The sequence below is a fragment of the Danio rerio genome, chromosome 9 (genome assembly GCF_052040795.2).
Source record: "Danio rerio strain M-AB ecotype USA chromosome 9, GRCz13ab, whole genome shotgun sequence".
Taxonomy (NCBI): Eukaryota; Metazoa; Chordata; class Actinopteri; order Cypriniformes; family Danionidae; genus Danio; species Danio rerio.
This window is the reverse complement of record NC_141029.1, coordinates 38,425,001-38,447,500: the sequence shown is the minus strand read 5'-3', so window position 1 is coordinate 38,447,500 and position 22,500 is coordinate 38,425,001. Positions and strand designations below refer to the sequence as shown.

Here is a 22,500-nt window from a genome sequence, read left to right as displayed (position 1 = left end):
CTGGAAGCTGTCCTTTGTCAAATGATAGCTATGCATTTTTTATGATTCTCTAGTACATAATTAAAATTAAACTGTAAGCACTTCTCTCTTTGTGTTGTGTCCTTTGGAAGCCCAAATACAGAAAGAGAAGAGTTTCTGTGAAAATAGCAGTGTTTGGGCGGCATTTTAGCTTTCTCTGCTGCATTACAGCGCCTCTGGCCAGGCCCCTTTGCTGCCCAGGGTGTGTGTGCGTGGTGAGTGCGTGTATCCTGAAGCGCTTGTAATCCCACTAGCCTGGATGTACTTTTTTGTAGTCCCTAAACTTTGTCCCTTGTAGGCTGTGCTAAGCTAACTCTGTAAAAGCCAATGTCTCCCTTTGCATTAAACTTTGAACGTATTACATTCAGAGATGTTGTTTATGTTCACACAGCTACATTACACATCAACTAAAGTTTAAAATATGATATTGTAGTGGACCACCCCTTTAAAAAGAAACCATAAAAAAGATAATTTATTCATAGCTGTTTTTTTCTGTGGGGGAGATACTGTATACAGTGTATTATTGTATATAGTTTACAATTGGTAGTCTGGGTAGTCTGATGCTTTATGAATAAAAGCAATAATATCTGAAACAAAAATGCTGACTGTATGATCCCTATAGATAATCCAATAAAATGAAGTCTGATAATGTGTTCCTTTATCAGTGATCTGAATTAGTTTCATCCAAAAACATGCATCAAAAATGCAGATTGGAGCGCACTTACATTATCGTTGTTTACAGTTGGCTCACAATAATTAAGAATGGTAAGAAAAAATACCTTAAGGTCGCTGCCATTCAAGCGGATTCGGTTTATCCTCCGGCCACTGGGTCTGCTGGAGTCAATCCAGTAAATAAACTCCTTCTTGTAGTCAAAATCTAAGCTGATAATGTTGTTGAGGCCCTACAGAAGAGTGAAGGAAACACAACACAGAGGTGAGTTAGACAGACTGCACAACAAATGTGAGTGTTAGCGCAGTCAGCATGATGCATTAGCCGAGTAAAGGCCACAGTCAGCACACATAGATCAAACTATCCAAAAGAAAAAACAAGAATAAGATGTTACGCATTTGTTCAATTAGCTGTGGGGCTTAATTATCCACTTCCGCATATGCGTATGTATCTCGACAGGATCTGGCAAAGGATGTACTTGAGATGTGAAATATACAGAGAAAGCATTTCTTTTGATGTCTGTTGGCTGTATTGATTTTGGAAAAGAGCACAGAGGATGAGAATCCACTGAGAATCCAGGGAAGCAGTTGAGAAGGAATGCTGAGGGTACATTCGTTACTGTCATGTTCATGTCAGGCTGCTGTCACTCAGTCTGGCGTTTACTAGCCTTTCTCTTCCTTCAGCGCGGCTGTTAAGATTTGGGTGACGGGCATGATGACAGATGAAGAAAAGCTCTGATACCCACATCAGATCATCAGCACTACAAGACCTCAAAAAAAAAGACCTTTAGTTTTATCTTGTGGGCGGAAACTCCAAGCTTATCGCAGGGACGCAAACAAAATGTTTTTTTTTTTTTTATGTGACATCAGTGATAACAAAAAAGACAGATCCATACAGGTCAACACTGGAGCATTTATAGCAAGGCATAAATGTGCAGTCTGTAGATATTTAATATTTGCTAAATGGATGATTCTACCTGTAAAAAAAAAAAATACTAATTTCGCTTGCTAGAGAGAGTTGCAGAGTTAATTTTATTATAGTGAAAAAATTGGCTCAAATAAAATTCTAGATTTTTAGGCTTATCAAGGCAGAAGTTATCAGATCAATACAAAAATTACTGGTGTGGGATTGTAATTTAAAACTAAATAAATAATAAAAAGTATAATTTGATACAAATGTAATGTATGTATTTTAGTCTTAAACCCCATGTCAGCTTGAGCATTTCATCTAATTTAAATCCTGGACCAGGCCGTATCCCGAGCTGATGCTGTGGTGGTCATGGAGAATTGGACTGCATGAAACTGATTGCTCAAAGACCACAATGCAAAAGAGTCCCCCATTGATCCTGTGGATCAGCCTGACCTCAAGCTGATGCCCTACTCACACCTGCAGCTTCTCCAAGATGGACGTCCAGCTCCTCCAGCCTCCGGTGCCTAGACTGCAGGTCCACACAGGAAGTTTGGCCAGAAGAACATTGGTTGTGCCCAACAGAGCCTGGTTTCTCTCAGGGGTTTTTTTTCCCCTTTTTTTTCCTCGCCAATGACGCCACTGGCTTGCTCGGACTGGGACTTGTGGAACTGTGCTTCAATGAAGCTGCTTTTCAGTGTTTAAACTTTCAGCAGTGAAACTTAAACCACACTGAACTGAACTAAACTAAACTTCAACTCTGAAATCTGGACTATCCTAAAATTATGTTAAGCTGCTTTGACACAATCTACATTGTAAAAAGCGTTATATAAATAAACAGAAATTGAATTGAAAATATGTTTCCCAATATTTCATAGACTGTATGTAAAAAAAAAAAAGAGTTAAAATCATTTGTAACATTGCAATCTTTAGATTAGGATTTTTGAAAAATATGTATGTCTATTAGGATTTACAGTAAGTAAAGAATGCAGAATATACAGATCTTGAAGTTCTTGAACTTACACTTGAAGTCAGAATTATTACTGAGTTATTACTAGAATTATTACCCCCCCCCCCATAAAGATAAAGTTTGTTATAAACAAGATGCAATCTATACAGCAAAAAGTTAAAGTAAATGTTATTTTATTACTTAATTGAGTTATTACTATTATTTAACAAGTCATTTATAACTCATTAACTAACAGTTTATTAATGGTCGATTAACTAGTTATAACAGATAGTTAATCTAAAGTGTTACAATATGATATAATTTAATATAATAAAATATAATATAATATAATATAATATAATATAATATAGTATTTATACCATATAATTGTAGTATACAATTACACTACTCAATAAAACATGATTTATTATATTATTTTATACCATGATTTATAATTATTATATTATGAGCTGCAACCCTGATATTAATAGTTCAATACTGCAGAGATGTTCATCTTATGGCTAAGCCAGCTTTTTTCAGCATTTTGTTTTACCTTGGTAGAGTTCAGATGACAAATAATCTCAGAAACTGTACACTCAGACAGCCATTATAACAAAATAAAGTCATTCAGGGTGATAAAAACAGGTTTCTAATGATTAAGCGATTGTACATGATCTCTTTACATACTGCACTGGTAATGTTTCAAACTGAAGAAGCAGCCAATGCTTTAATTATGGAAACTGTATGGTAGCACGATAAATAGGTAACTAGCATTCAATGCAGCGAACGAGATCATGCACTGTGCTAGCATGAGGTCCCCAAAGACCTCCGCTGCCGGGATGAGGCCACAGGGGCCACTCATACTTAAGGGCAAAAGCCTACTTCTTTTACTCTTATTAAACACAACAGAATAAATGAAAGTGAATGACTGCCAGTGAGATTTTCCCCATAAAAGGCAAGCGTTTTCCGAGAGCCTATAGACGTTTCCTTGGATGACAGCCTCAATTGGCATGAATAATGTAACGAGCGCAGAATTGAGGAAAGTCACATTTCACTTTGAATCATCATTTTGCTGTTAATGACTGTAGGCCTTTAATGACACCAGCTGTGGATAATAGCATAGGGAAACTGAACTTGCTACACTCAGCCAATCAGAAGTGGCGGTTTCATAGAAAAACAAAATGACATTTCATAGAGAAAATGCATTGTTTCAAAGAAACTCAAAGCAGTTTTCTTCTCTGCAAACAAAGTACAGCATGTGAAACAGAACTTTAATGGCTACATTTTAGGTTTAGCTGATAATAAAATTTAGCTGTAATAAAATGAATGCTGCATACTATTTAATCATAGGTCTGCACGATTTGAAGGAAAAAATTAATAGCTTTTTATCTGATCAAAAGTGCTATTTAAAATGCAATTTGCCATAATTTTATAAAAGAGCTGGACGTTTGATGTGGTGGGTTTTAACAGCACCAAAAAAAGACCAAGCATAATCTCAAAGTATGTTAAAATCAGAGGGGCGTTTGTCTCACAGGTCCATTTGAGATAGCACCCTCTAAATGGATATTGGATAAGACGAAATGGCCAAGCATCCGTACAACAAACTGGCCGCCGTACAACAAAATTTTGCAAGCTCAAACTCTATTGTGACTGCGGCATCAGTAAGACCATTGACCTTTTAAAAAAAGTAGAGTTATAAATTTGAGTAAATGTCATACATTGTGTGTGAACTTGGTGTTTAACCCTTGTGTGGTGTTTGTATATTGTTACTCACCCAGTGTTCATGGGTCTAGTGGACCCGCTAGAGTTTTGGCTTTCCAAATTAACACTATCAAACAATTTTATGTTAAATTACTCAACAAATGTTTAACTAATCCCAATTACAAGCCATATGAACAGCAAACATGGCTAATTTTTCCTCTTTACCTTTGTTAGGTCAAATTGATTAATTCATATTGATGAATTAATGTGCTTTTTGTTTCTTTTTTTATTTTATTTTTTTATTAATGTTATTAAAAAAAAAATAAACCCACAGATTTGTTTTTTCATATTTTTCCCACCATGGTCATGGACATCATCATTAGAGGCCCCTCTCTCTTCCACAATCATTTGCAAGGCCCTCGCAGCAGATAATCTTTTGACCATCTTGATCAGTTGTGATAAGGAACCACACTGGCAAAGTCTTATTTATAGTACTATGCCCCTAATTCGCAGATGGGACAGGGTCTGAGAAAATAAAGCTTGGAGAAGAGAGAGGGTAAAATGTGCGGGAATGTAAGAGCAGACAGTGTTGATAGTTGAATTTTCAACAATGTTGCAACTTTGTGTGGGAGAGGGAGGGGAAGAAAACAGCAGCATCAGAAAGGAGGAAGACAGAGTGTAGGAACACTGGACCTACACTTTCAAGACTTTTATTAGACCTGGGTCTAGTGGACCTGAACACCTTATATGTAAACTAAATGTGTGGGGGGAGGTACATTATGCGGTCGTTGAAAATTTGTTCGCATTTATGCTCTTCAAAGAAAATAAGCCAAAGCCAATGAATTTCAGGTTGAAAAAATTATTCATTGTTTAATTTTTCTGTTGAAAAAAACTGAAAACGGGTCTCACAGACCGAACACCATACAAGGGTTAACTGTACAATGTATTGTTGGAGAAATTAACTAGCTAGTCACAATTATTTCACATATGTCTTATGAGCCATGCTGGTTACAACTAACAGTGTCATGGTGGATAGATAACAACTGCTATTTAAAAAGTCAAAACAATGTCAGATTACTTTTGTAACTGAAGAGCATGTCATCTTTATTTTTGTCCTTCAATGTGTTGATAAGTTACACTGCAGTATGTCAGAGCAGAAAGCACTTGCACAGTGAAATAAATGTCACTTCAATTCTCCTCACAAACTAAAGGATGAAGAATAAAATTGCAATGAAAGCTTTGAATAGTAGAGCATGTTAGCTTGCTTATTTTTTGCTTGATCGTGTGCATGGATAATGTAACCACAAATCAAGAGCTGTAGTTCCACAGAACTAAAGAGATTCACAAAACAGAATCTCTAAACTGCCGTTAAATATAAAAGGCACACAAGACCAGAAAAACAAGCACCTGTGTTTTGAGGTTGATGATCTGGTTCTAGTTCCATCAAGCTGGGAGACTAGTTAATGACTTCAATTAGTGTTTTTAAAGGGCATGGGAGACAACAGACACTATGTTGTTATCACAGCTGTGTCACAGCAGCTTAATTGGTCCACCATTAGCCTTTTACAAACACAGCAGTTTCATCTTATGATCAGGTCTCTGAAGTCTACTAACAATTTTGTGTAGCAGTGCTGCAGTCTCAGTTGGCCAGATTACACGGGCCACCGTTCAATAAAGAGTGATATGAAAATAATAAATGAGAGAATGCAATTAGAAAAACAGTCGACGTAGAGCTTTACCTGCTTCAGGAGAGTGTAATTGGATCCATCAACGCTTAATTTTCTGATTTCGTGAAGATCAGCAAGTATAAGGAATGGTTCTTCAGCTGGGAGAAATATAAAGGTGACTTGATGAGAAGGAGCTGGTCAATTGTGAAGTTAACAAAGCCTGAAATCATCAGGGTTAGCAGAGAGTTTCTTGAGGGAATTCACCGAATGATATCTACCTGAAAGAGACTTGCAGCTGTTGGGGTCTTTTCTGGAAGCTTCATAGCCATCTACACACAAACACTTATAGGAACCGTATGTGTTGGTGCAGTTCTGACTGCAGGGCAGGGTGGTGGAGCATTCGTCAATGTCAACACACGTTCTCCCATCATTCTTCAGGTGAAATCCTGGCCAGCACTTACACTAGACATACAGGGGAGAAAATTGAAATTTGAGAAGTTTGGACTGTAAAGGAGTAAACCATTAAAGAGGAATAATTGATGACAGACTGTTGGAATATCAGAAAGTAAGACACACCTTATGGCTGCAATGCAAAGAGAAATGGATATTACAAATCAGGTGTGAATATTTAATAAATCAACAAACAGAGTCAATGATCTCAGCTAACAGTTTCAGATTCTGAAAAAAAGGTTCCCTTACGTGCCCATTAAGTTATATAACATTCTGTTCTTTTCATTCAAAATAGATGATTATTTTAGATGATGTATTAACATATTTTTAATATTAATTAAGTTTCAGTCTCATGTTATATTAATGACCCCAGAATGTTTTTACAACATTCCATCTGTATTATGCTAAAGTATTTGTAAACTTCACATACATAAAGCAAAAGTAATGTCTATTACTCCCTTCTTCAATTTCTGTAAAATGTGAAAATATTTTAATTTTTCACATAAATAATTAATAATATTAATAAATATTAATATTATTGAATAATTTGAATACTTTTATGTAAATTACAAGAAATAAAAAGCCTACAAAAACATTTCTAAAAATGAAAAAAAATATCTGTACAATTTAAAATGTAAAATATGATCGATCCACCCCATTTCTCCTTCTGTTTTTAGTGTGTGTACAATCTGTATCACTGACTAACTTTTATACACTCCAAAAATTACTTTTACTGCTTGTTTAAACTACTTATTTAAAATGAATTAAAACAATTCCTATGAATTAAAATTCCTATTTGAATTTTTAAAAATATTTTTTATATTATATATTCACAAGAATGTTCTAAAACATTGTTTCAGGAGTTCACATTTAGATTTAGCTTGATGCTACTTGCAGGTTTGGCATGTTGTCCCGGGAGAGAACCCTGAGCTCGGAGAGAATTGAGCCCATGGCTCACGTCTGGTCAATTATGGCCCGTTTCCACTGAGGGGTTTGGTACAGCACGGTTCAGTTTGGTACACAGTTATGGCTGATTCCACTGTCAAATGTTACCTGAAAGCGAACCATACTGTACCACATTTTCAATACACTTTGCAAAGGGTACCTAGCACAACAAAAGGGTACCAAAAGGTGGAGCTAGACACGCAGCTGAATGCTATTGGTTTACAGAGAATCGTCACTCGCTCATACACAAGCAGAGAATGAAAACAAAGGAACCGCCATTTTTAAATACAAAGCCGAGACATACATCATAATACTATATGCATACCATAACCAGCCATGGTTGACCTGAGCTCAAATAAACCTTATCATTGTCTTGGTTAACAACAACAAAACCAAGAAGAACCAAATCTGCCATGTCCTGTTTTTGTTTTACAAGGCCGTCTAAAAGCGCGAGCAGTTTCACTTTCTCCAGGGAGATTACGATTGCCCACGTGAACATCTAAATTTGAAATAACAAATTTCTTCAGCTGATGATAATAACGTGCGCATGATTATTGAAGTGCTTCTGACATACGATCCTTTCAGAAAGAGATAAACACGAGAGTAAAGCACGAAAAAATAAAGGAGAAGTCGAAGCAAATTATTTCACCAACCTAAAACATGAACAAACTGCATGTTTAAAACTATTATCATAGCCTTTTGGACAATTAAGAACTCGGAATGATGGAATTACTTTCTAACAGAGGTTACATGTGTTGATGAAGATTAAAGATACAGATGAGAGGTTTGCTCTGACTGGGCTATATGTTGTGTGTTGTTTTTGAATCCAAATGAGGACTAAATGTATCTGTGTGTAGTTTTACTATAATTGGTATCATATCGGAGACTGTAAGGGTCTGTTTGTGTTCATATATGTTGCATTTAATTATTTATTTTATATAATCGCAGACGTTACAGTAGGCTATGTCACACTATCACTGATCTGCAGTTATAACCAAATAATGTTCAGAGAAAGTTTAGTAATGAACATTTACACAAGTTTTTATATGTATTAAGCCTCTGTTTTGTTAGAAGTGTTTTTCGTATGTGAATGACCAGCACAGCTTTACTTTGAGCAAGGAAATGCAAGCCTGGTAAAGGTGACCCGTACTATAACAGTCAGTGGAAACGGTCCATTAGTGGGTAAGGAGGTCTGAGATCAGGTCTCGAGAGCTTCCCCCTGGTAAAATGAGGAAAAGGAGGAGATGGGGTGGAAGGAGGAATTCTTCCAAAACAAAAATAAGGCAGTGAGGTGAATTCAGTCTTTTTATTGTAGGCTTGAATTAATCTAATTGGATTTTGGCTGATTACAGATGTGAGACCAGCTGTGGTCAATCGGCTCACGTAGTCCTCTTGAAATTAGTTTGAAAACTTCACTTAAATAACACTGCATCCAAAAATGTTCAACTAATTTTGTGGAACGTTCTGGAACATTTCATTAGCTAGGATTGCCTCTTAATCTACAGTTTTTGCATTCAAAATCATTATTATTTCAAGACATTTGTCAGGTTTGTTCTTGAACTGTTCTTATATATAGAAATAGTTTATAGTGCATCATCATTCTAAGCCTCAGATGCTATTTTTGACCTTCTAACAACTTAAAATCTATTTTCTACATACAAAAAACAGTTCTTTGTAATTCATTAGACCAACTGGGATTTGCAGTAGCAGTTTGACAATTTGACTTGCCTCTACTGACTGAGATGTCAGCCAAGTCTTTAGTTATTTTAAAGATACATCTAGGATTCCTTTTCTTTGTCAACATTTGACCTTCTATTGCTAAAACAATCTATTTTCTACTCAATCTACCATACTTTCTTGCTTTTATTTATTATTTATATTGTGCTCATTTCTAAGCTGTTTAAAAAACAGAAATGCAATGTAAATACAATGTAATGTTTTTGTGGGCTTTGGTTGATTTGCTGTTGTAAGCTGTAAGGATCTTTTATACAACAGTTCATTTTTTACAGTGATATGAAACTAATGTGGACAAAACTGCTTGAAACTACTTTAGCTGATTATTTACTGTACATGAAGATAATTGCATAGTTTAATATGTGCAAATAAAATAAATAAGACAGATACATTTGAGGTTATTTATAAGTTCCAGGTCAGGTTAACTTTGATGTTATTCCAAATCTTGCTGTTGCTCTTTGCTCAGTCAAGAACTTCAGTAGCTTTCTTATGATCCCTTCATTTATACCACAGTGATTGAGGTCAGGCTCTTTGACTCAACTACTGTATATACAGTATCCCCGACACCTTTATCTATTTTGAGGGTGACTGGTTTAAACTCTGTCACTAACTCTGAACACCTCAGATGATCAGAGGTCAAGTGAACATGGGACTCCTGACACCTGGTTTGGCCATCAGTAACACAGCAGATGTGTCTGTAACTGAGAGAATGAGAAAATGAGCTATAAAATGTCCCCCGTCAGACATGCCTCTAGACAGCTCCCGCAGGCACCTCCGTCTGAACATGCCAATTAAGTACTGTACCAATGAAACAAAAACTGGGACAAATCGTTCTTATACTTTTTTTTTACTTTGTTCTTTGGATGTTTGCCTAAGTAATTCAGTGAAAAGACCTTACAGAAACAATAACACAGCAGCTCCTGCAAATCAATTCATCAGTTACATTTGAACAAAACCTGTCATTTCAAATAAGCAGAAAAATGTCTCAGAGACGCAACATTTTGTTATTAATGTTTTCGTTCTAATATCTGTAATGTCATAATAATAATAATAATAATAATAATAATAATAATAATAATTATTATTATTATTATTATTATTATTATTATTATTATTATTATTATTATTATTATTATTATTATTATAAGCTTATGATAACAAAATATGTTTAGGATAAAAAGTTTCCACAATTTGTTGCAATGATTTTACCCCCACTATTATATCACTATATAATATCTCTACCACTATTTTAACTGTTATTATTACATTATATGTTTATTATAAAAATAACTCCACATTAAATTGTAACTAATCCCCCATTTGGCTGAATCACTTTTGGTCAAATATATAAAATGAATTAGATGGGCCATTACATTCTGACCACCCATAAACTACAGCATTAAGCTCACCTTGCAACTGAATGGTGTCAAAGGTTCAAAAAGTATCTGGTGTTGGGAAAATTTAAAGGGACAAATTGAGATGGCCTGGGAACTCTGAACTTCAACCCCAATAATAACAGACCTTGTGAATTATTTACTTGCCACTGTGGTGTGTATGAAATGTGGTGCATGGATGGCCAAACAGTAAACCATAATCCAGCCATGAATCCAGCACACTGACGGTAGAGTAGATCAAAACCTGTTATCTATCATTCACAGTAACTGCAAGGCCATGGTGCAACAAATCACCAGCAGCTACAACAGTGGTGACCAGGAAAGTTTGTCACAGATCACCCCAGTCCTCTTTGTAAAAGTCTGTGCCGCGGATGACCCATTCAGGTGCCCATACTACTGTAACTACACACTATTGCCAATAATGCATAAAACGGGCCCAAGATTATCATGTTTGGCATGTTTGGAAGAAAGTAACCTAGTATAATGAATCAAGATTTCTTGTATATTATGTCAGCAATAGAGCATGACAACACAGATTAACAACTGGGTATTTTACCTGGATAAATTGTTGGGTGAAACAGCCCAGTGATAGCAGTGTTAATAATAATAATAATAATAATAATAATAATAATAATAATAATAATAATAATAATAATATTTTATTCTATTTATAATGTGCTTTTCTAAAAATTTAAAACACTAGTTATACTCTGGGTGAAGTTTTCATGGCTTATTTTAGGCATTCTAAATTGTCCCATAAACACATGTATGGTTTTTTTCCTTAAATTTAATCACAGGAAAATATGAATAAAAATAGTATTATCAGTCAACTTCTTATAAATACTTTTACTTATGGGAAAACATTGTGCAATTCTGAGTGTGCGTCACACAGGTGAGTGGGCTTGACAAACCACCTGTGGGAAACTCTCCATATGCACCAGACACTTTCTCATAAACACTGCATTGCAAGAAAATTATAATTGAAAAAAACAACAACAAAAACAACAACAAAACAGCTTGTCACTGCATCTACAGTATATATTGCGGTTCTTGTGCAATTTTTAATTATGGGAAGGCAAATTATCAAATGCATTTGTTTATATGGCAATATAGATTTATATCTCTATATTATATTTTCATCAAGAAGATTCATACAGATTCCACAGGCATATACTGATATTATAACTGTTATTATAACATCATATGTTTATTATATAATAAATCCAAGTCCATTGTAATAACCCACATTTGGCTGAATCACTTCTGGTCATATATTTTAAATTAATTAGAAGAGCCATTACATTCTGACCACCAGCAGAATAAAGCAGTAAGCTCATCTTGCAACTGAACCGTGCCACAAGTTCAAAAAGTTTCTAGTGTTAGATTGGAAAAATCGAAATGGTCAAATTGATACGGCCTGGCAACTCTGAACTTTAAGCTCGAATATAACAGACCTTGTGAATTGTTTACTATCCACTTTGGTGAGTATGAGCAGTGGTGCATGGATGGCCAAACAATAAACCATTATCCGGCCATGAATTATCCACAGCTCACTGACTGATTCCAAAGGCATATACTATATGTTTTTTTACGATGTGGTCACATGTTGATTGGTCAGTTTGTATGTCTCAGTGTTTGGGATTTGGGCACATGGTCAAGAAAGATACAAAATGGTAAACTTTGCTGTGGCTCTTTTCCTGCTCTGGATCTTCTCTGACTCTACTGCTTTCAGGCTCTCTTTGAGGCCTACTCTCTGGTCTTTGTCTCTCTCTCCCTCCCTCTGTCTCTTACCCACTCTCTCTCTCACCCTCTATCTATCGGGTAACTTTATTTGACATTTAAGCTGCAGGGTACAATTATTATCATATGTAATTAATTCAGTTGAAAACAAAGCAAGTTATTGTCATTAAATCATTTCATTTCTTTAACATTAACACTTCATTGTTCCACAATTTTAGCTATTAATGCAGCCCTTATTTCCATTTTTGTATAAGATTGCAGAAGAATGGTTTGACTAGAAATGTACAGTTTTCACCATCATACTGATAACTTTTTAGCCATTCGGCAAAACTACAAACCTGTTGTAGTTGAAAACCCATTTATACAAAGTGCTTCTTGTATCCTCATTTGTAGGTCAGATAAAAGCCTCTGCTAAATGAATAAATGTAAACCAACCTTGTATCCCACTGGTAGATCCTGGCAATCCTGGGTACAGCCGCTGACTCGCCGGTTGAGACATTCGTTGACATTGCAGTTTTTCTCATCTGACCGATCTCCACAGTCATCTTTCATGTCACATAAACTCTTCTCAGAAATACAGCGGCCATTTGAGCACATGAAAAACGAACTGTTGCACAAGCTCTCTATAAATAAAGCAAGCACAGCAAATGTATTAGAAAAAAGCAGAAAGCCATTCAAACTAAAGACATGATTTTTTGAAAACCAATCTGAAATTATAAAAATGCTTTTGGATAAAACAAGCAAATAGCTTAAACTCTGTCATGCTAAAAGTATAAATGTTCTCGCAACAAATCTCATTTCAAGCTTTCTGCAACTGCCACTAAGTGCAAGGCCTTTTTTTATATCTAAATGTTTGGCACTCTAAGAAAACATGCCATCCCTGCAGGTCAAAGTTATTCACTTCAACCCCCTGCTTTTATCAATGATGTTACTTGGCCACTTGTATTCCCTCCGATGTTCAGTAAGCCCCACATCCATCAGTCAAACACATTTCAAGCACGGCTCTGTTGGGCCATTACCGGCAGCCAGGCATTTAAGGTTGAGGGGCAGCTCATCAGAGTGGTCAGGGCAGTCTGGGTAACCATCACACTCCCACTGGGCACTGAGCAGGCATCGGCCATCAGCACAGCGAAACTCATCCGGTCCACATGAGCGGTACACTGTGTGAAGAGTGACGACTGTCAGCACACTGACACACGCTGACACCAAACACAGGGCTTAAAGAGACAGCTCACACACACTAAAATGAAACTCTGACAGCATTTATTCACCCTCTACTTGTTCCAAGCTTGTTTGAGTTTCTTTCTTCTGTGAAGCACAAATGAAGCGATTCTGAAGAATGTTAGAAACTGGTAGCTATTGACTTCTATAGTTATTATGGATGTGTTCAACAGAAGAAGAAGAAAAAAAAAACACCAGGGTAGGGTTGCACCAGTTTGTAAGTCTTTTCTGAAACTGGAAGGTAAAGTCCACTCTAGGGTCTTGATAACTACTAGCTAGTTTGTATCTAAATTTGTTCTTACTTCGGTTGCACTACATGTACTTATGGTAAACTGTAGTTAGTAGGTAGTAAGCAGAGGCGGATTTAACCAAGCAAGGTAAGTGGCTGCTTAGGGCCCCAGGAAATCTGAGAGCCCCCAATAAATATATAGAAGTATAAATTATAACTAAATTATTACAAAATAAAATATTTATCATGGAGCAGTTCAGCAGTCAAATTTATAAAAAATATATTTGTTATTTTTAGTTGCAAATTAATTTTACAATTATATATATATATATATATATATATATATATATATATATATATATATATATATATATATATATAATTGTTTAAAATGTAGAAAAGAAAATTGAGTGAATATAAATACAAATTAAATCAAAGTACAAAGGGTGCATATCAGGAACTGGGCCCCTTGACTGGTATTGCTTAGGGCCCCAAAAAACAAAATCTGCCTCTAGTTGTAAGCTCTAAAGGTAAAATTAAAGTTAAATTAATGCGTAGTCGCATTAAATTACGTAATATAAAATAAAAAAGCTTTTAAATCAATAAACTGCTTTAAAATTCTGCAACTAATGCATCTATAACTATCTTATGAAAATGAAATAAAAAATTACTTTTTTATTGCACATTACGTTACATTCAGTCACTATAGACCTTCTTTTTTTTCTTTTTTTTTTGTATACACAATTATGCTGAGCACTGCACATATATTTTAGTTGAATACTTTAATTGTCATTATCAAATTTGGTAATGGATATGCAAATGTTCAAATTAAGATTAACATATTATTTGAATCAAGTTTAAATATTGCAAATTCATATTAACAAATACAGTTAACTAATGTTTACAAATACAGCCATTCTGAAAAGAGTGGCTCTGTAAAAAGTTCTGTTAGGATCTCCATAGTCTAAAATGTGACCCACTTCCATGTACATTCTGATAAATAACTCATTTTGTTTTCCACAGGAAGAAAGAAACATTACATTATTAACTAAAAAAAAAAGTATTATAGAGTGCTAGTAACCAATGACAGAATGCTAATCTTTAACTGAACTAAGCATGGTTGATGTAAAACAACATACAGTAAGTGCATAGTAATGTTACTTTCCAATAAAATAATTAGCATATTTCTTGGATGACAGTGAAGAGCTAATGAGATTATCTCTTTGATTCTCTTTGTTATGAATAATTTGCTATGCTTCCTATTTCATATTTTAACCTCAGTGCAATAAGATCCAGTAATAAATGGCAAGGGTGTGTGCATACAGATGATGTCCTGTGGAGAGGCTTCCCTTTCATGTTGTCATGACCAGGGCTCAAGTTCTCCATCAAACAGCCCACAGATGTTTCAGTTTTAAGTATGAAACATAGTTTTAAAAAAGTCTTAGAAAGCCCAAACAATTAAAGCACAATACTGACTTGTCTTGAAATTGTTCTTCTTGATTAAGAATGTACAGTTCAAATAATACGAGCTCAGAGCTGCCTCAGGCTCACTGTAAAGCTTTAATTAACAGAGAAATGCCTCATTTTCTATTCAAATACTGCACATTTACACTAATTTATTGTTGGTTTGGTGGTATTGGATTTATTTTATGAATAATATTGGTATTTCCTAACTCCTAAAGGGCAAAATAGGCAACTACAGAAATCAAAGATCGTAATTTCTCAATAAAAACGTTGCATTTGTTAGATGTTTAAGGCATAATTCTTAGGACGTATTGATGAAATAAATAAATGAATGTCATTTATTAGCAAAGTTTGAAAATTGCAGGAAAGATTGATTGCAGGAAAGATGCTTACCGCATTCAAGCGATTCATCTGAGCCATCTCCGCAGTCATTGTCATGGTCACATACGAAGCGTTTAGGAATGCAGCCTTTGTTAAGGCATCTGAAGGAATTCTCATCACATGTGTTATTTGGAGCTGCGGGGTAAACAGAAAAACCTTGAGCGTAATTAATTCTCACTTCATCCACCTTCTGGTGCTAGACATTTCAGCCAAATCCATTGCTACCAAAGGCTAAAATGTTAGAAAGTACTACAAGATCATTATATATATATATATATATATATATATATATATATATATATATATATATATATATATATATATATATATATATATATATATATATATATATATATATATATATATAAATCAAGGCTTAAATACATTAAAGGGCTCCTATTTTAGCCCTTTTACAAGATTTAAGATAAACCGTTGGTGTCTTCAGAATGTGTCTGTAAAGATTCAGCTATACCAAGAAGGTTTATTTGATGTATTTGTGTTGGAGTTTATTCAAGCCTTTCTGAAATGATGAGTCACACAAATGCCATTACAAAGTGTGCAGGACACACACGCACACATGTTTAATTTTGCACTGTTTCTGCACGTCTTCTTGTGGCAAATGTGACAGGATATAAGTAAATGTACACTGCTATATCCATTATGATACTGCACAAAATAAAACTGATTTAACGTCCACAAACGGGTACTCCTGTTGTGTTTGAAGCAACCTCAAATATGGTTATACTGATACTATGCAGCTGTGCTGATTCCAGTGGTCAGGAATTTTATTCTTTATGAATTATTGTCTTTAATACAAACATGCATTGAAAAAAAAAGTTAAACTTGTTAAACTCATTCTTGAGGTGCAGCTGATCACAGAAAGTTGAACAGGTTTCTTTTCAAATCCTGTTCTGTGGATATGTGTATGTTAATACGAAATGTAAATACGCTCCGGTTAAGCAATTTGGTGGGTGGGGAAAACCATACTCCATGTCACATGTTAGTGAGCCTCAAAATCACTGGGATTTGGATTTTAACGTTAGAAAAAAAAAAAAAAGACTGTTGTGCTTCTATCTTTCCAAAATGATTGTGGACACACTATACCTGCACACAGTTCTGTTCAAATGTTGATTTTGCATAATAGGTGCCCTTTAAAGTGCCCCATTAAGTTTTCTATATTACCTTGCATACACTTTGTCTGCTACCTTTATAAAGGTCTGCAAAGTTTAAAAGTGCATAATAAATAAAGTCATCTTCTAAATAAATATTCTTCTAACGTTACTCTTCTCGGATCCTAAAAGAAACAATCAATTCTGAACTGCAGAAATAAGTTAAAATAAATCAATTCAACTTTTACTTCAGAAACTGATTTTTGATCTATAACAAGTTTTCATAAAGAATTTTAACAAAATCTATGGTCTGCCTGCCTGCTAAAACAAATTATACTTCAGCATTGAGTAAATGCTGTAACCCATGGCACATCCCCAGCACGTAACTGGTGCAGTTGAGAGAATTTATACTTTTGTATTTTGCCTGCACTTAAAAAAAATAAATAAATAAATAAAAAATAAATAATAATAATAATAATCATGATGAGGTTTATCATTAGTTGTAACCTTTTGATTTTTTATAATTTGTCAGTTTTTAAAAATGTACGTTGTCAGATTCCAATGAATCAATCTAAATATGTTAAAGTTGAATACTATTAGATTTATTCCGTTAAAAAAAAATATATATGTATATGGTATAAATAAATCTAACTGTAGAAAAAGCTAGGTTCAATCATTAAAATTCTATGAGATCGGTTTACTTATTATTCAGGGGAAAATTTGATGCGTATTCAAACTCCACACAAAAGATTAAATCCAATGTATTTTAAATTAATAAGAAGAATTTCAGGAACATTGGATTTATTAATATTATTACATAAATCTTGTTCTTATTGGTTTCCTTTATTTTGAAATAACAAATATCAATCACAAAGTTTATTAGTTTAATCATGTTAAAAGTATGTAATAAGTGGACATTTTCAATGCAATCAGAACACATAAACCTTATTTGTCAGGTCTAAAAAAAGTGTGTGTTACACTGTAACAACTATTCTGAAACCCAATAGAATTTCTATGTTCCACTACATAGAGTTTTTGGCTGGAGTTTTATTTTTACAACAGAAATGCATTGGATGCTACTGCAATGGATGCCACTGTAATGCTAAAATGTAATGTTTTCTGCGTTAATTCTGTCATTGTTTATGCATTTGCATTGACTTCATTTGTAATCTACATGCATAAACACTTAATGTAACTTTTGTTGTGAACAAGTAATAGTAATATTTCAAGAATTTACTCATAGTTCTCATTTTTAGAGATTTATGCGTCAGGATAGGGGTAAGGCGTTATGTTCGACTGTGTGAAGGCTCTGTCAAAAACAAAATATACAAAAGTATAAATTGGCCTTAAAGGAAAAGTTTACCCAAAATTGTTTATTTTGGTCATCATTTGATTTACTTTTACTTTTTCAAACATTTACTGGTTTCTTTCTTCTGTTGACACAAAAGAACTTTTTTTGAAAAATGTTGGAAACATTTAACCATTGACTTTCATGATATGTCTTTTTTCCTACAATTGAAGTCAGTAGTTACAAGTTTTTCAGTTTTCTTCAACATATCTTCTTTTGTGTTCAACAAAAGAACAAAAATCATAATAGTATGGAGTACATTTTCATTTTTTTGGGGTGAACTTTCCCTTTTAGCTTGTGTTTTTTTTATCTGTCAACATCATGTAGAGGAGGAGCATTTAAGACAAAATATTTATTCCAGTATAACAACACACTTTTTCTAAAACTCCTGTTATAATAAATGAAGCTGCACAATCGTACTTTGTATCTGCACTTTGTTGTTCATGAGCGTAATTAATTCTCACTCTTTTTACCTCAAGGGGCTAGTCATATCAGCCAAACCCATCTCTACCACAGGCTGAAGTCTAACATGCTACAAAACACATCATTAACGAAATGCCTGTGGTTTAGAATATCTTATTCGAAAAGATGTCATTGAGCTTTTAAATCCTGACCAGAGCACAAATCACTCACTCAGTTATAATGAATGGCCAGCACTGCTTCTAGAACAACACCTGAAGGGAACTTACATCGATAACACATCGACATGCAGAAGACATTTCAAACAGATCAATGGGAATATTTACCACAGCCGGCTGCCGCAAGCTCATCGCTGCCATCGGGACAGTCTCTCTCCCCATCACACAGCCAGCGCTTGGGAACACATGCGTACGAGCCTGGACAGCTGAACAACCCCGGTGCACAGGTCACAGAGCCTGGATGATTTTTGTTAGTAATGCACCATTAATTGCTGTTCAGGTCTAGCATTTATGAATGGCATAGTATTATACATGTACATCACACTCACTGCAGAAAAGCTTTTCTTCATTAGGAATTTTGCCTTGCTTTGAAGCAAATAAATATACAGTGATGTGAGCAAGCATCACCAGCAAGTCCATTTCTGAATGGCTGAAGGAAAGTAAAATTATGATTTTGGAGTGGCCTAGTCAAAGTCTTGACCTGAATCCATATGAGATGCTATGGCATGATCTTCGAATGCTTCAATGTGACTGAATAAAAACTATTCTGCAAAAGTGAGTGGGCCAAACTTCCTCAACAGCCTTGTAACAGTCGCATGTCAAATTATCGAAAATGCTAGATTGCAGTTGTTGCTGCTAAGGATGGCCCAACCAGTTATTTTGGCGGCCTTCTCACACAGGGATATGTAGTTTTGTATTTTAGTTTTCCCTTAATAATAAAAACTTTAATTTAAAAAATAGCTTGACGTGTTTACTTGTGTTAACTTTGACAAATATTTAAATTAGTTTGATGATCTGAAACAATCAAGTGTCAAAAACATGCAAAAAAAAATAAATAAATAAATAAAATTAGTAAGGGGGCAAAGACATTTGTTTACATCCCTGTATATGTTCAATATCTAAATATTCTTAAATCAATATTCATTTAGCTGAGATATAAAGTCTTTTTTAAAGTTTTAAAGTATAACCATTAAGTGAATTTAAGTTTAAATTAAGAACATGCACGTGCCTGTGAGGTCAGAAAAAAACATTTAAGGAGTAGTTTTTTAAATATAATTATATATATATATATATACTGTATATATATATATATATATATATATATATATATATATATATATATATATATATATATATATATATATATATATATATATATATACATACATACACAAATGATGTTTAACAGATTAAGGAGATTTTTCCTATTTTTCAGTATTTTATATAATATTTTCTTCTAGAACAATTTATTTTTTTTTGGTTCTAAAAAGAATAAATAAAAATTAGGTCAATATTATTAACCCCCTTAAAAAACTGAAATTACACATGGTAATGGACATTTTGTTTGGGTTTCTGAAGGTTCACCAAGTCAAATTAAGATATTTTAAGACCATAAAGACAGAAATTTTAGACTTGTATAGGGCTAGACGCTAAGGATTTTTAATGACCCAGCACAAAAAAAAAATTTATTTGTTATTTCTTAGCCACATATTTTAAATAATGTGTCAAAACAAGCAGACCTTATTGTAAGGTATACATCAATTTTTCTTCAACATAACAAAAAAAAAAAAAGAATTTCTTTAAACAACAGACTACAGTTATAATATTAGTTATGAGTAGTTGTTTTGAGATGTGTTGTTGTTGATTGGATGTGTTTTGGATCAGTTGGGTAGCTTTACATAAACAAAGGAAAATTAAGATCTGTTTAAAATGGATTAAGACCTGCAAGACAATATTTCAGTGAATTTAAGAAATTTAATGGCTAAAATTGTGTTTTCACACTAGCACTTTTTGTCTGCACCCGGGGTTCATTTGACGCCAAAGTACAGTAAATTTAGTTAATGTGAACGTGTCTTCTGAATTCGGGTGTGCAATGTGCGGACGTCTTTCCATTTTGGCGCTTTGTTTTTGTGTTCGTCACCTAGCAATAGCAGTACACACAACAGCAGCTCGACAATGCAAGCATACTGGGGTTCAAAAGGAAAAAAAGACAGTGTGAACACAAACCAACCGAGAAGGTGGCAAGGAGGAACAATCGAACTTGGGTACAGGCCAGGCAATTGAACCAAGTGTTAAAGCACCCTAAGACCACGCAGATAGCCTGTTTTAACACGAGCTGTATACCAGCCAAAACAGACTGGGTCATATGACCATCTAGTTATGGTTTGAGAGAGATTTAATCTTCAAACAAATTGTTGTTATTTATCTTTTATTTATTTATTAAACAAATAAATTAAATATTGTATTTATTTATCTTTTTTGTAAATTATCTTTTTTTCTGAGAAATCCACAGTGGGTAAAACCACCGTTTAAAACCACATAATAAGACATTTCGATTCTCAAGTTTTTGATTTAGCTTTGTACTAAAAAACAAGACAAAAAACTCAAGAAAGAAAATCATTTATGCAGTGCGATAATCCGTAAAAGCTGTTTAAAAAAAGCTTAGCACACTTCTCCAAGTTAAAGGTTGCTTATTAAGCTCTGAAAAGTATTTATTATGTTTAATTGCATTTGCTGTTATTAGAAACAGGCCAACATCATTAATATCTCACTGACATTTCATTACAATCCAATTAAATGATTGTTTACCACCAAATATTTACTAATGCATTAAAACAATATTGTATTTTTCATTATAATTGGACAATTTTTAATAGCGCCATCATATTTAGCTTGTGCATAAACTAAAATCAATCAAAATGTGCATTGAGAAACAGAAAAAACTAATATTTACAGCCATCCAAAATAGAAAGAAAGATTATACTCGTACCGCAAAGATCCACGCTCTCATCCACTCCGTCACCACAGTCATCTTCCCCATCACATAGCCACTGCTTCGCTATGCATTTGTTTTTCGAGCAAGCAAACTGGTTCCAAAGACAGGACGAATCTATCAGCAACAAAGTTTGAGAGCCACAAATAACATCTCTTAGAAAAAAATGACATCCATGATTTGCAACTCATTTCTAACTGAATGCTTTTAGAGATGGTCTCTTTATTTATATATTCAGCAGACTTTGGCTGTAGACCTCTGAATTATACTTCAATTGCTTGTGCTCTCAAAACACTGCAGCAAGCAAAACACAAACACAATAAATACTGAATGTCAGTCTTTCTCAAAGTGGCTCTTATATGAAGATGCAACAAGGTAAAATAATCGTTTTCTGCATTTGTTTGTATAATCATACTGTTATGCTTTCGTCCATCATAAATATGTTGAACTAGCAGACCTTTTTAGTCCTTGTAGAGCTTTAAGCGCAGTTTTTAAATATATATTTGGCTGATATATAGATAAAAAGCACATAACCTTTTTTGTGCTTGCATATTTTACCGTTCAAAAGAATGAGGCCAGTAAATATTTCTTAATTTACTCAACATTGACGTGATCAAAAGTGACAGCAAGGACATTTCTGATGATACAGATGGTTTCAAATACATTTTCTGATGAAGACTAAACCTATACATTAAAAAAAAAATCTTTCATTACCAAAAATACCTCACAGATCTGCAGGAATTTAATTATATGTTGTCTTAATTACATCTTACAACATGTCTATGCATGTGCAAATTGCAGTCGCAGGACAGCATGCGACAAGGATGACAGTTTATATCTAAGCCAAGTTTTCTAGCTTAGAAAGTCTCTGCCTGCCAAAGAGGGGTCCACTCCTGGGGTTACACCGTGAAGATTGAAATTAAGGGTCACAGCAGGACAGATTGGTCTCAAATTCCCATGATTCCCCTTGGCTGTATGATGCTCTCTTGCTACATCTGCAGATACTCTTTCCCCATTCTGAATACTGACAGTGAGCAACGATTTTTAGATGATTTTTTGAAGACAAAAACATTTTTTTGGTTGCAAAAAAAGGAGCAGGTGCAAGATGTAACATCCATCTATCCATAGTATGTATGTATGTATCTATGTATGTATCTATGTAT

The 22,500-nt window shown here is 34.2% G+C and overlaps 1 protein-coding gene across 4 annotated transcripts in view; it reads right to left on the bottom strand.

The window, feature by feature from the left end:
• The window catches only part of lrp1bb (low density lipoprotein receptor-related protein 1Bb), a 631,192-nt gene that overhangs the window by 95,658 nt on the left and 513,034 nt on the right, over positions 1–22,500 (bottom strand). For all 4 annotated transcript variants that reach the window (XM_087268160.1, XM_087268163.1, XM_087268161.1 and 1 more), the window contains 8 exons: positions 21,335–21,454; positions 18,673–18,801; positions 15,482–15,604; positions 13,194–13,334; positions 12,610–12,797; positions 6,190–6,373; positions 5,984–6,069; positions 798–920 (listed from right to left, as the gene is read on the bottom strand). In XM_087268160.1, coding sequence (XP_087124286.1) covers positions 798–920; positions 5,984–6,069; positions 6,190–6,373; positions 12,610–12,797; positions 13,194–13,334; positions 15,482–15,604; positions 18,673–18,801; positions 21,335–21,454 — 1,094 coding nt within the window. The remainder of the gene's footprint in view (positions 1–797; positions 921–5,983; positions 6,070–6,189; positions 6,374–12,609; positions 12,798–13,193; positions 13,335–15,481; positions 15,605–18,672; positions 18,802–21,334; positions 21,455–22,500) is intronic.